Source organism: Castor canadensis, chromosome 7 (assembly GCF_047511655.1).
Source record: "Castor canadensis chromosome 7, mCasCan1.hap1v2, whole genome shotgun sequence".
Lineage (NCBI taxonomy): Eukaryota > Metazoa > Chordata > Mammalia > Rodentia > Castoridae > Castor > Castor canadensis.
The window spans coordinates 23,378,217-23,390,646 of record NC_133392.1 but is presented as its reverse complement, the minus strand read 5'-3'; the positions used below and the strand labels follow the sequence as shown (position 1 = coordinate 23,390,646).

Sequence of the window (12,430 nt, the reverse complement as noted above, 5' to 3'; positions counted from 1 at the left end):
GAGGATTCAATAAAGCAGATTGCATGTATCAAGTGATTGGAAAAAAATGCTGGTTTTAGTAAAGACTCCATCAATGTTAGTTATTATCACTACCATCATTGCTATTACTGGATCCATCACTAAATAGCAGAGTGATTTTTAGCCAGTAATTTTCCATGTCTGAGTCACAATATTGTATCTGTAAAATGAGGGGCTGGACCAGAAAAGCCCAAAAACGTTCCAGACTTACTGTTCTCTCTGTGATTCCAATGAAGAGGTCACCCATACACTTAGACAAGAGGACAGGTCAGGCAACTTATAAGAACCAGAAGGAAGGTAGATGAATACATCCAGGAGGGAAAAGAGTATCCAGTGGATAAGAAACGAGAGTCAAGTTAATTTCAGATCACAGACTCTGGGGCTGATGGGCTGGGTTGGAACCCCATCTCTACCACTTACCAGCTGGGGCAAGTTATTTACATCTGTGAAAAAATATTTCCAGGCATGGTAAATCCAAGCTACTCTGGAGGTAGAGGTAGAAAAATTATAGTCCAAGGTTGACCTGGGCAAAAGCAGAAGACCCTATCTGAAATAAAAAGTAAGGAAAGAAGGAAGGAAGGAAGGAAGGAAAGAAAAAAGGAAGGAAGGAAGGAAGTAAAGAAGGAAGGAAGGAAGGAAGAAAGGAAGGAAGGAAGGAAGGAAGAGAAAAGGACTAGAGATGTGACTCAAGTGGTAAAGTGATTGCCTAGCAAGCACAAAGTACTAAATTCAATCCTCAATACCACCAAAACCATTTACTAGTGTCACCTGCCTTATTTTAGGATTGCTATGAAGATTCAATGCATTTCAAGCACATAGAAAAGAGGTGGGGAAGAAAAGAAAAGCAAAAGCTTTCTCTACTATTCACGGTCCCTGTGTGGCAAGGTAGTTAGTGGTCACCTCGCTGAATGTACCTAGTTAGAGAACTAACTGCCCTGGTTACTTCTTGTTCCTATTTGGGCTGCTCAACCCTCTTTACGAGGGAAGAGGAAGAAGTAAATTGTGAAATCTGACACAGAGCCAGTCACACATAGAACAGTATTCTTAGCCCTGTTTGGTCCTTAGACATGGTCAAAGTTGTTTAAAAATTATTCTCTGGTTTTGGAAGGCAAGTTGACAAGATGAAGAATGAAAAACAGACCCTGTTATCCCACAGGAAATTCTAAACATAAACTATCTCATCAGAGTCAATTAATTCTGAAATTGGGATAACTAATGTTGTTTGGAATAAAAGTTAACAACTTTCTCATTCTCCTGTTATTTCTCTTACTTTCTGGTTCTTTCCTTCTATACTGCATAAACTTTCCCAATCTAATTTTAAATTCCTGTTTTTCAAATTTTAATTTCCCATGATACATATGTACCATTTCCATATTAATAATAAACACTTACATTTTTACCATCTGCTGGTAATACTTAGTTCATACCCATCTGAATAGCTTTTTATGTAGAAAAAAATTTACCAAAATGGGATCAGTCTGTATAAACTGTTTTTTCTATCCCATTTTCTAGCAATGATCCCACCTTTCTATTTTAGTAAATTTTCATTCCTAGTAGTACTCCACCAATATTCAATTTCCCAAGTTGATCACAAAGTATTTTGTACAGCCATTTGTTCAAACTGATACCCAATATAGCTTTTAGTCTAGTACAAGCTGTTTTGGGTAAGTTTTTAAAAATATAGATTTGTGGAAGAGATAATTCACATAATGAATATTTCCCTTCAAGTTACACTTTTTAAAAAAAACCCTCAAGATTAGCCATTTTTTATAATTGGTTTTATCTACTCAAATATTTCCAAAATCCCAAGTGGAATGAGTCAGCCTTATTCATAATGAAATCAAGCTTACCCTACTTAAGATGTGTGAGAAATATTCACTCTACATGAACCAGACTGACTTCAAAAAGACAAACCAGGGCTGGGGTATAGCTCAAGTAGTAGAGTTCTTGCATGCACAAGGCCCTGGGTTTAATCCCTAGTAACCAAACCAAACAAAACAAACCATTTCAGGGTTCTGTGACTGTTTTGCTGGGGAATCACATTTCTTTAAAGGAAGGGACTAGACTTGGCTCAATTCTTCCTTAGCTACTGCCCATTATTGTTTATGTGAGGGTCATAAGCCAGGATGACCTCTAGTACCACAGTACCAGATAACTTCATCTGAGCACCAGGTGTGGTCTCTAAACTGAAAAGAACACCCACAGAGTGGGAGAAAATATTTGCCAGCTACACATTAGACAAAGGACTGATAACCAGAATATATAGGGAACTTAAAAATCTAAATTCTCCCAAAACTAATGAACCAATAAAGAAATAGGCAAGTGAACTAAACAGAACTTTCTCAAAAGAAGAAATTCAAATGGCTAAAAAACACATGAAAAAATGTTCACCATCTCTAGCAATAAAGGAAATGCAAATTAAAACCACACTAAGATTCCACCTCACCCCTGTTAGAATAGCCATCATTAGCAACACCACCAACAATAGGTGTTGGCGAGGATGTGGGGAAAAAGGAACCCTCTTACACTGTTGGTGGGAATGTGACCAAAAATCGTATGTTCTCCCTCATATGTGGACATTAGATCAAGGGCAAACACAACAATGGGATTGGACTTTGAGCACATGATAAAAGCGAGAGCACACAAGGGAGGGGTGAGGATAGGTAAGACATCTAAAAAATTAGCTAGCATTTGTTGCCCTTAACGCAGAGAAACTAAAGCAGATACCTTAAAAGCAACTGAGGCCAATAGGAAAAGGGGACCAGGAACTAGAGAAAAGGTTAGATCAAAAAGAATTAACCTAGAAGGTAACACACATGCACAGGAAATCAATGTGAGTCAATGCCCTGTATAGCTATCCTTATCTCAACTAGCAAAAACACCTGTTCCTTCCTATTATTGCTTATACCCTCTCTTTAACAAAATTAGAGATAAGGGCAAAATAGTTTCTGCTGGGTATTGAGAGGGTGGGGGGCAGAGGGAGAGGGCGGAGTGGGTGGTAAGGGAGGGGGTGGGGGCAGGGAGGAGAAATGACCCAAGCGTTGTATGCACATATGAATAATAAAACAATAATAAAAAAAAAGATGATGGATCAGCAAAATAGGCACTCACCATACACAGCGATGGTCTTTGTGTCTTGTAGGATGGCATTCCCAGCCGAGACCTGCACTGTGATGGTATTCATTCCTTCAGAAGTGAACTTGAATGATATGCTTCCTTCTAAGGTGATCAAGGGCTAAAACAAATAAAGGCCCAGGATGAGAAGAAAGCCTTGTAGTTAACAGTTGAGATGGCTGACAGCTCTGAGTCATCAGTTCCTCAATAGCTCAGCAGAGGGAGGCTCTTCCTGCTTCACCACAATGGAATTTTCTAGCAGCTGAAGTCTATGCTAGAAAGGAAGCTGGCTATTGCAGCAATGACCCTAAATTATTCTGCCCATTCCTTAAGAATCTGATTCATCATTCTGATTCAGGTTTGGGGAAATAAATAGGTCTGGTGGGTCTTGCATGTTTGTAGGATACATGTCTCCCTTTTGCATAACCTCCTCATTTCAAATAGATCCTTTAATCCAAAGAACCACCTGATTCAAAGGAGAACAGTGGACTCATGTTAATCCAAATTTAACAACAGCTAGTGAAAATCTATAAACTACCAAAGGTTCTTCTATAGGGTGTACAATTTATACAAAATTACAATGGCACACAGCAAACCTGGACACAAAACTGAATGCAAATTAAACAGGAGTGGCCTTGAGGGTTGGCTTCTTCTGAAAAGTACTGTCAATAGTTTCCTGAAGTAGCTGTTATAAAAAGAAACACTAATTGGCTTGTGGTTTGAGGTATCAAACAAAAAAAAAAAGAAAGAAAAGATAAACAGTGTTGGAGGGGTAGTGTTTGTAATAAAATCAGATGCTGTGGTCCTATAAGAAAAAAATATTGCCCAACTGACTTCCCTCAACTCACTCTGCAGGAATATTTCCTTCCCATCTTTTCTTAATTAATTTTAAAATCAAAATTCATTTAATTCCCTGTATGGAAGAGGAAAGGCTGAAGTTCTGCATAATTAGGCTTCTCAATAGGGACTGGTGAAATTTTTATTTTTAAAGGAAAAAACAAACAAACAATAGATGCACAGAAGAAACCTGTTTAGTACTTTCACCACCTAGTACTAGCTTGCAGGCAGAGAACATGGATTTCTCCTCTGCTACTGTGTATAGTGTGCCCCACACAGGCTGGATTTGTATGCATGGTTTCAGTTGTGTCAGCAGTGGAGGTGAGAGCCTCTATTGTCAGACTTGCAGCAGGCCTAGGTGCAGGAGAGGTTTCTTTCCCCTACATGTGCAAAACTGTGTCTCCAGTTAAAGCCAAAATTCAGCTTCAGAATACAAAAGTGTCATATTATAGTGAGATGCAGTGCACTGGAGGAGCAAAGTCACTAAGTGAAAGCAACTTATGGGAGAAGATGTAGCTTTCCAGTCCAGAGAAGTTCATCCTGCATACTTTGGGGAGGGAAGCTTTAGTCCTACTGCCTACCTGACATTTGGAAGCATTTTACCTTCTGAGAACGGAGTGAGTTGGAAACTGAAGCATACAGTGCAGCCTGGTGTGCAGTAGAGAAAACATAACATAGGGACTGAAAGGCCTTGGATTTCGCCTCTAAGAGAGATTGGAGAAGTTACTTCTGTTGCACCATCTTCATTTTTCTCATCTACAGCACAAAGGCCTTAGACTAAATGAGATTTCAGGCCTCCATTCATTTAAAAAAATTGTTAAACCTGGCTGGTGGAGTGGCTCAAATGGTAGAGTGCCTACCTAGCAAGTGTGAGGCCCTTAGTTCAAACCCCAGTACCACCAAAAAAAAAAAAAATTGTTAAACTTGAAGCATAGGTAATATTTGGGGAAACATAAAAGGTATTGACCTAAAGAAATGATCATATCTAATTTAGGGTAAGGAGAGACCAATGTGTGTGTGTGTGTGTGTGTGTGTGTGTGTGTGTGTGTGTGTGTGTGTGTGTGTGTGTGTGTATGTTTGGGCATACACATGTGGAACTGGGGCAGGGATGTCAGTTGGAATAGATACAGATTGCTTTAGTCTGTCCAGTATCCCTTTGTCTCTCTCTTTTTTTTTTTGTAACCACTTCCTCCCTTCTCTTGTTCATGTGATTCCAAGAAGGGTGACTTCAGCAGTTCCCTCTCCATCTCTGACATTGTGATCAAGGCTAGGTCAGGAAGACTCAATTCCAGGACTTCTGTTAGAACTATAGGGAAAGAGCTCAACTTTTCTGCTAAGCCACAGTTGCTAAAGGTCAAAGTAGAGAACACAAATAGAGAAAAGCAAAGATGAGGAGAAGGAGAGGGAGAAAGTGAGGGAGAGGTTACACTCCCTGAAGCTAGGGTTACCCCTGGGCTCTTGAGTTCCTCATTTCATTTTGTTTTTTTTTCCAGCCAGCATGAGCTAAGCTTTCGTCCCTGGGGGCCACACAGAAGGCCAACTCACCTCTGTGTTGTTTCCATACCACCACACATATGTGAGGGTGCCCACTTGGCTGGGCCACAGTACTGCGGTAGCGTTGACCTCTTTGTTTTTTGTGGTGACAAAGGGAAGAGACAGATGCACGTGCTCCAGAGGACCTGAGACACAAGAGAGAGAGGGGCCATAGAGAGAGAAGGGCTTCCTTGGCTCTACCTTCCCCGCTGAAAGAACACATATGCGCCCTTTTGAAGCCTCCAAACATCTCAGCCACGTTCTGCACTTTGGAGAAACGAATACATTGCCTCCTTCTCCCCCAAAGTTTCCATCCTGTAATTCTTCCACTGATAGTTAATTATGTTTTTTACAAGTAATTTATGAAGCCCTTAAATGAACCGACATATGATTTCCCAGGGAGATGCAAATTTCCAAGAGATTTAATCCTTGGTGATAAATGAGGATCTTGAAGGCCTCATAGAATTCATGTTGCAGGTGAGGGGGGACAAATCACCAAACCATTCCACAAGTGATTATTATTTACTATTTATTGCATTTAAAGATATGCATATTTATAAATGGTTGTATCTGCACGTGAGTGTAAAGCCACCTGGCTAGGTAACCATGGAACATACATCCTGTATTGGGGGTTGGCCTAAGCTTGTCCAGGACAGAGATGCACATGACTGGAGAGAGAGCTTTGTGCAAACATGTTCCAGACATTGGGAAATACACTTTGCTTTTGGTTCCACTTACTGTACAACTCTTGCCCTCCACCTATCACACAGCTTTTCACTTCAGGCTATGCTGTCACCTATCTGGGACCTTTCTTTCTACACTTGTCTCATGGTACCTGTCAGTCTTCAGATCTCATATCCAGCATCTTCTCCTTTGTGACACTGTCTCTGACTTCCCTTATCTGAGTTAAATGAATCAGCTAGAAGATAGAACTAGATATGCTATGATAGAAGTCCTAGTTTCAGTCCCTAGGAATTCCTTATCTTTGTCTCTTTCATATATGATTTTTTTTCAATTCAGACCATAAGAGGAAAGACAATGTCTACTTATGATTATATCAATAACAAAAATGGAATCATTGGTGTGTTATGGTTATTCATTCATTATGTAGTTTCTGAGTGCTACTAGGTGTTGGATATTATTTTAGATGCTAGGGACACCTATACTTACTGGACTTTTGGTACTTTTATGGAAAAAAAGTATTGAACACATAAATCAGGGTTAAGAGACAGAGTGTTCTGGAAAGAAATTTGGAGGCTACTTAAAAAGCTAAACATTGATCTACCATATGATCCAGCAATACCACTCCTGGGGATATACCCAAAAGACTGTGACACAGGTTACTCCAGAGGCACCTGCACACCCATGTTTACTGCGGCACTATTCACAATAGCCAAGTTATGGAAACAGCCAAGATGCCCCACCACTGACGGATAGATTAAGAAAATGTGGTATCTATACACAATGGAATTTTATGCAGCCATGAAGAAGAACAAAATGTTATCATTCGCTGGTAAATGGATGGAATTGGAGAACATCATTCTGAGTGAGGTTAGCCTGGCCCAAAAAGACCAAAAATCATATGTTCTCCCTCATATGTGGACATTAGATCAAGGGCAAACACAACAATGGGATTGGACTTTGAGCACATGATAAAAGTGAGAGCACACAAGGGAGGGGTGAGGATAGGTAAGACACCTAAAAAATTAGTTAGCATTTGTTGCCCTTAACGCAGAGAAACTAAAGCAGATACCTTAAAAGCAACTGAGGCCAATAGGAAAAGGGGACCAGGAACTAGAGAAAAGGTGAGATGAAAAAGAATTAACCTAGAAGGTAACACACACACACAGGAAATCAATGTGAGTCAATGCCCTGTATAGCTATCCTTATCTCAACCAGCAAAAACCCTTGTTCCTTCCTATTATTGCTTATACTCTCTCTACAACAAAATTAGAGATAAGGGCAAAATAGTTTCTGCTGGGTATTGAGGGGGTAGGGGGGAGAGGGAGGGGGCAGAGTGGGTGGTAAGGGAGGGGGTGGGGGCAGGGGGGAGAAATGACCCCTGCCTTGTATGCACATATGAATAATAAAAGAAAAAAATATATAGCAAGCTGGTGAAAGTCTGCAACAAATATCTCTTTTGAATGGTCCAGGGTGAGGGTAGCCCGTGCAAAGATTTTGAGAAAGAAGTGTACCAGCCCTGTTAGATGAATGGCAAGAAAGCTAAAATGTCTGCAGTAAAGAAATGGAGAGAAAGAGTGAGCCATGGAGGTCTGAAAAGTATTGAGGACACATAGCATTTTACTCTTACAGTGCCTGAAACATGTATATATGTGTTGTGTGAGTTTATCCTTGTATACATTGTACCTGTATAAAGATACAAAATTTATCTTCATAGGTGTAAAATACCTAGCTCCTGCTGCCCAGAATTCTCTCCTTTAAGCATCTTTGTTCTTAACAGAGGGTTCAGCCTACACTAAAGGGGCCACAGGCTGAAAATCAAGCTGCAGGAGACTCCCAACTGGCTGCTCTAAGCAGAGAGCTTAATAAACCAGCAGATGCGGCTCACACAAGTGCCTGCAATGCACAAGAGGGACAGCAGGTGGCGCTGTATCACTCCGTATGAATCTTGGCAACTTGACTCAGAGAACCTGGGAGATGCTTTTGTGAATTGGATTTCCCTTCTCTTGTCTTGTACAGCCTTCCCATGCTGCAGGGAACAGCAGACATCAGTAAGACTGGACACTGTCTTTGCGTGTGTGTGTGTGTGTGTGTGTGTTTACTGACTTCTCCGTCCTGCCTTCAACATTATGCTCTTGAGAATTCTGAGCACCTAAATTAAATATTGCGGATATATTATACTATATTGCTATTTCTCTGGAAAAAGCCAGAAGTAAAGGTGATTCAAATTATAAGGCAGAGATCCTAAAACAGCGCTCCTCAAACTTCAGTTTGCTTAAGAATCATATGAACTGTTCAGAGCACACGATGATGCCCTATTTCCAGGCATCTGTCTGAGACAGGACCTATAATAATACATTTAATTCTGGAGCATGTGGATTACTAAGCCACACAAAACTCTGGTCTGATGTTTGCTGATCAGCATAATGATGGTATGGAAAGTTGCAAAGCCACATGGTTTTCCAAGTTACACAGATCACTTTAATACTTGTAAATTGCTCCTATATAGGGGAGTAATTAAGAAGATGTGTCTAGGAAGGGCCAGAACATCCACCTCTTTTTTCACCTATTATTCTGCAAATTTGCAGTCTCTTCAGTGACATTTGTTCGTGTAAGGTGGCTGTGATAGGGCAGCTTTCTGAGTAGAAATCTGCCTGCCTTCTGAATTCTGTGCCCCATCCAGCTGAAGGCAATGCTGGCTGCACCATGTGTCTCATTAGTTTGCAAAGTAGCAGACTACAGTGAATGCAGTTCCCAAGGAATTTCCAACTGTCAGGCTTCAACAGATTATCCAGACGCCCTGCAAGAGCTGCTAGCCCACTCCTGGAGCTAGCAGGAGCATCAGCTCCATTTGTTTCTGATGACCTTTGCAAAGCCTTATTGAAAAACCTCTGATTTGGACTCAAATCACCTTTCTGTACTGAAGAGTGAAGGGAATGTATATGTAAGACAAATAGTGGGTTTTCTGGGACAGCCCCAATACAAAGAGGCCCAGAAAGGAGCAGAGGGGAAGCTTGGCAAGCTAAGAATGCCACTAATTCTCCTCTACTTCATAATCCATTAGTCCAAATGCATATGCTATTTTTTGATGATGGGAAAACCTAATCTTACTACTTGTCAGGGTGTTCATAGTTTGCTTCATGGGATCTTAGGGTACAAGACATGCATCCCTTTGACAGAAGAGAAAATTTAGGTTCAGGGAGTGGAGTGACTTACCCAGGATCTGAACTGGATTAGAATACCTGAATTTGTCCAGTGTTTTTTCCCTTCTAGAAAGTAAGCCAATCCTCCACTTATATATCCTGTCAGTTATGTATCCCAAGTCATTCATGACACCCTCTAAGTATGTTTGGGAGTGTGACTCAGTGTTGCTCTTATTCTAGATTCTTCTTAGTGTAAAATGATACAAAAATCATAATGCTTATCCAATCATTGTTTTCTCCATTGGAAAGAAGGGGCATAAGTGATCTATTATGGTGCAATGGAAAAATAAGCAAAGTGAGTTTATGTATACAGGAAAGTACATGGGTCCTTCAGGAGAGGAGCTTTGAACAACCATGTCATAATTTGCTGAGACTCTAATGGCATGGAGTTTTGATGAATGTGAGCTAACAGCTTAAAACAGGATTCTGCTTTAATAAAATTAGTGCAAAAGAGCTAATTGTTGTCTTAGATGCCAGGCTAAGAGAGGATTCTACTTATTCCACATACTTATCTAGCAAATCCACAAGATGACTCTAAAAGATTAAAGTTAGAACATAAGTATTCCATTACAAATTATTTCCCACTAAGTTTAAGGTCAAATATTTTACCAAATCCATTAGGCTGAATAGATAAGAAAATTGCATAAGAACAAAGAAACTCATTTCTTTTAGAAGTCATGGGCTTTAGTGGTCCTTAATCTTGAGCAGAGGCTCAAGATTTCCTTCCCAGGATTAATATACCTGGAAGAGTTCTTAGAGTGATGTCATGAACCCTGAGAGGGATATGATCACTTGTAGGAATGAGGAAGAGCCCACAGGGTGACAAGGAGGTTGAGCCATGGAAGACTCAATAGAAAATTCATTTAGACCAGAAGTTGCTATGGAATTTTAAATCCATATTTACATGTGGTTGGGGTATAACAGATGTATACTAAACACATCAGATATGGAAAACAGTTATAAATCCTAAGGGGAGTGGCTCTTTAGGCAAAATCTCCCCCACAAATTCAGTTGTGGGAAATGACAGTGTTAGACAGACAACCATTCTCAGCAAACATGTTGCAAATTGTCTTGCTACTGATTATTAATGGTTGTGATTTTTTTAAAAGATTTCAAGGTTGTTCCCATGATATTATCACTTTTTTTGCCCTAAATATTGATAGATAGAAGGTTATTTATGATATCTTAGACTACACAACAGCTTATGGGTGGCAGTCATGGACTGCAATGTGTCTTGAACTTACGTAGTTCAATAGCAAGGACACTACTTCTAACCTAAATGCTCATGTTTCTTCTGAATGTGTTACAAAGATGTGCAGGCAGAGTAAATGCTGATGGAGACTGAGTTCCTCTACCCCAGGTCACCCTTGATCTCTAAGGTTAGTATTTACATCAAGAGCTAGAATTGCTGAGACAGGCACATCTGAGTGTGGAGTCCGATTACACTGGTAATAAGCCTGACACTTCAACTCACTTACTTTAGCTGTCCAAAGCATTGTGAAGTAGGGTTTTTAACTTTTCCAACTTCATAGGATTTTTTGAGAATTTTGATAATATACACAAAGAGCATGTTTAGTGCAAAGCCTGGCCGGCATATACAGCAAGTGCTGAAGAAATTATACCCAAAAAGGGAGATTGAGTTGGCAAACTAGAAATCATGCCTCACTGTTTAGATTCAAAGAATGGAGTATGTGTTTCTTCAGAGCATCTCAGTCATGAGAGTAAAGCAGACAAAGATCAAGAATGACTAATATGTTAGGAATTCTTGATACAACACAACTTGAGCATCCCTAAACAGTCTTGTCTTTTCACTGGACTACAGAAGCTTTTAAAAAATGTTCTAGTTGGTACTTTCTGTACTCAAGTTTCTTCAATGGGCAAGGTGCATGGGAAAGACATGGAGTAATTCCCAACCTTCATATGCTTGGCCTAGAATTTATCATATGAACAAAGCCATTCATAAAGGACTTAGTTTCATTTTCAAGTAAACTATTTTCCTAGCAACCAAAGTAAGTCCCAGAAACCCTTGTAGCTATCACATTTTTGACACTCAGTTTAACAAGCACAACTTAGAGGTTATTATTACCTCACCATATTTACCCACACTGTGAGATTCCTCAAAGAGGGAAAAGCTTCAGCATCTCTTGGAACTGTTTTCTAGTGTACCTCCTTTAATGTTATTTGCACTCTTTCTTTCTATACAACCTTCTCTCAAATGCCAAATCATCCACATATGATCTAGTTTTTAAAGTGAGACAATATCAACAAGGATTATTGATAGCAAGACCTAACATGGGAACATAGAAATAATTTTCTAAGAAAAATATCTAAGAATTTCCTTTACTTGTGCTACTTTGATTAAGCTGTGCATGTGCATTTCTTTTAACCACTTTTGGACAAAAAAAGAAAACAAAGTCAAATTCATGCTTCTGCCTAACAGTGCTCTGCAAATTGCTTGAACCCAGCCTCCAGACTCAAGTGTTATATACCTGAGATGCCTGGAAGAGGCATGTAGGGGTAATGAGAACAACGTGAAGCAATGCATAGTGTAAGATTGTTCAAATCCCAGTTGCTGATTTTCTTCTCTCCTTTGTTGTCTCTCACTGTCTTATTTCCCCTTCCCCTTTTGCTAAAAAATATCTACTGTATTTCTGCTAGATAGGAAATACTGGATTAGATTTTTAAGGGATACAATATTTACGATATGTCATAAGCCAACAACAGTAATAACATACAAGTTACATGTAAGTACAGGACGGCGCTGTCAGACCCCAGACTGTTGTCCACCTGCACGGTCACTCGGAAAATGCCCACATTCTGATACACGTGTTTGATCCCATCTTCCATGGAGCTGAGGTTGACGTACGACACTGCAATGCCATCGCCAAAGTCCACTTGGATGAGTGTCCGCTGCACATCACCCTGAAAAACAGCCCAACATCAGAAAGAGTCAGTGTTTGGCTGCTCCTACCTAGAGATCTGGAGCCTCTCCTGGTCCCTGCATCCTTCCTAGAGCTGGGAGCATATGTCTGTTTTGACAAAAT

General features: G+C 40.0%; 1 protein-coding gene across 5 annotated transcripts in view; it reads right to left on the bottom strand.

The window, feature by feature from the left end:
- Window positions 1–12,430, bottom strand: part of Sorcs1 (sortilin related VPS10 domain containing receptor 1) — a 484,666-nt gene that overhangs the window by 37,355 nt on the left and 434,881 nt on the right. For all 5 annotated transcript variants that reach the window (XM_074078345.1, XM_074078344.1, XM_074078347.1 and 2 more), the window contains exons 19-21: window positions 12,122–12,308; window positions 5,515–5,648; window positions 3,130–3,253 (exon numbers count right to left, since the gene is read on the bottom strand). In XM_074078345.1, the coding sequence (XP_073934446.1) occupies window positions 3,130–3,253; window positions 5,515–5,648; window positions 12,122–12,308 (445 nt within the window). The remainder of the gene's footprint in view (window positions 1–3,129; window positions 3,254–5,514; window positions 5,649–12,121; window positions 12,309–12,430) is intronic.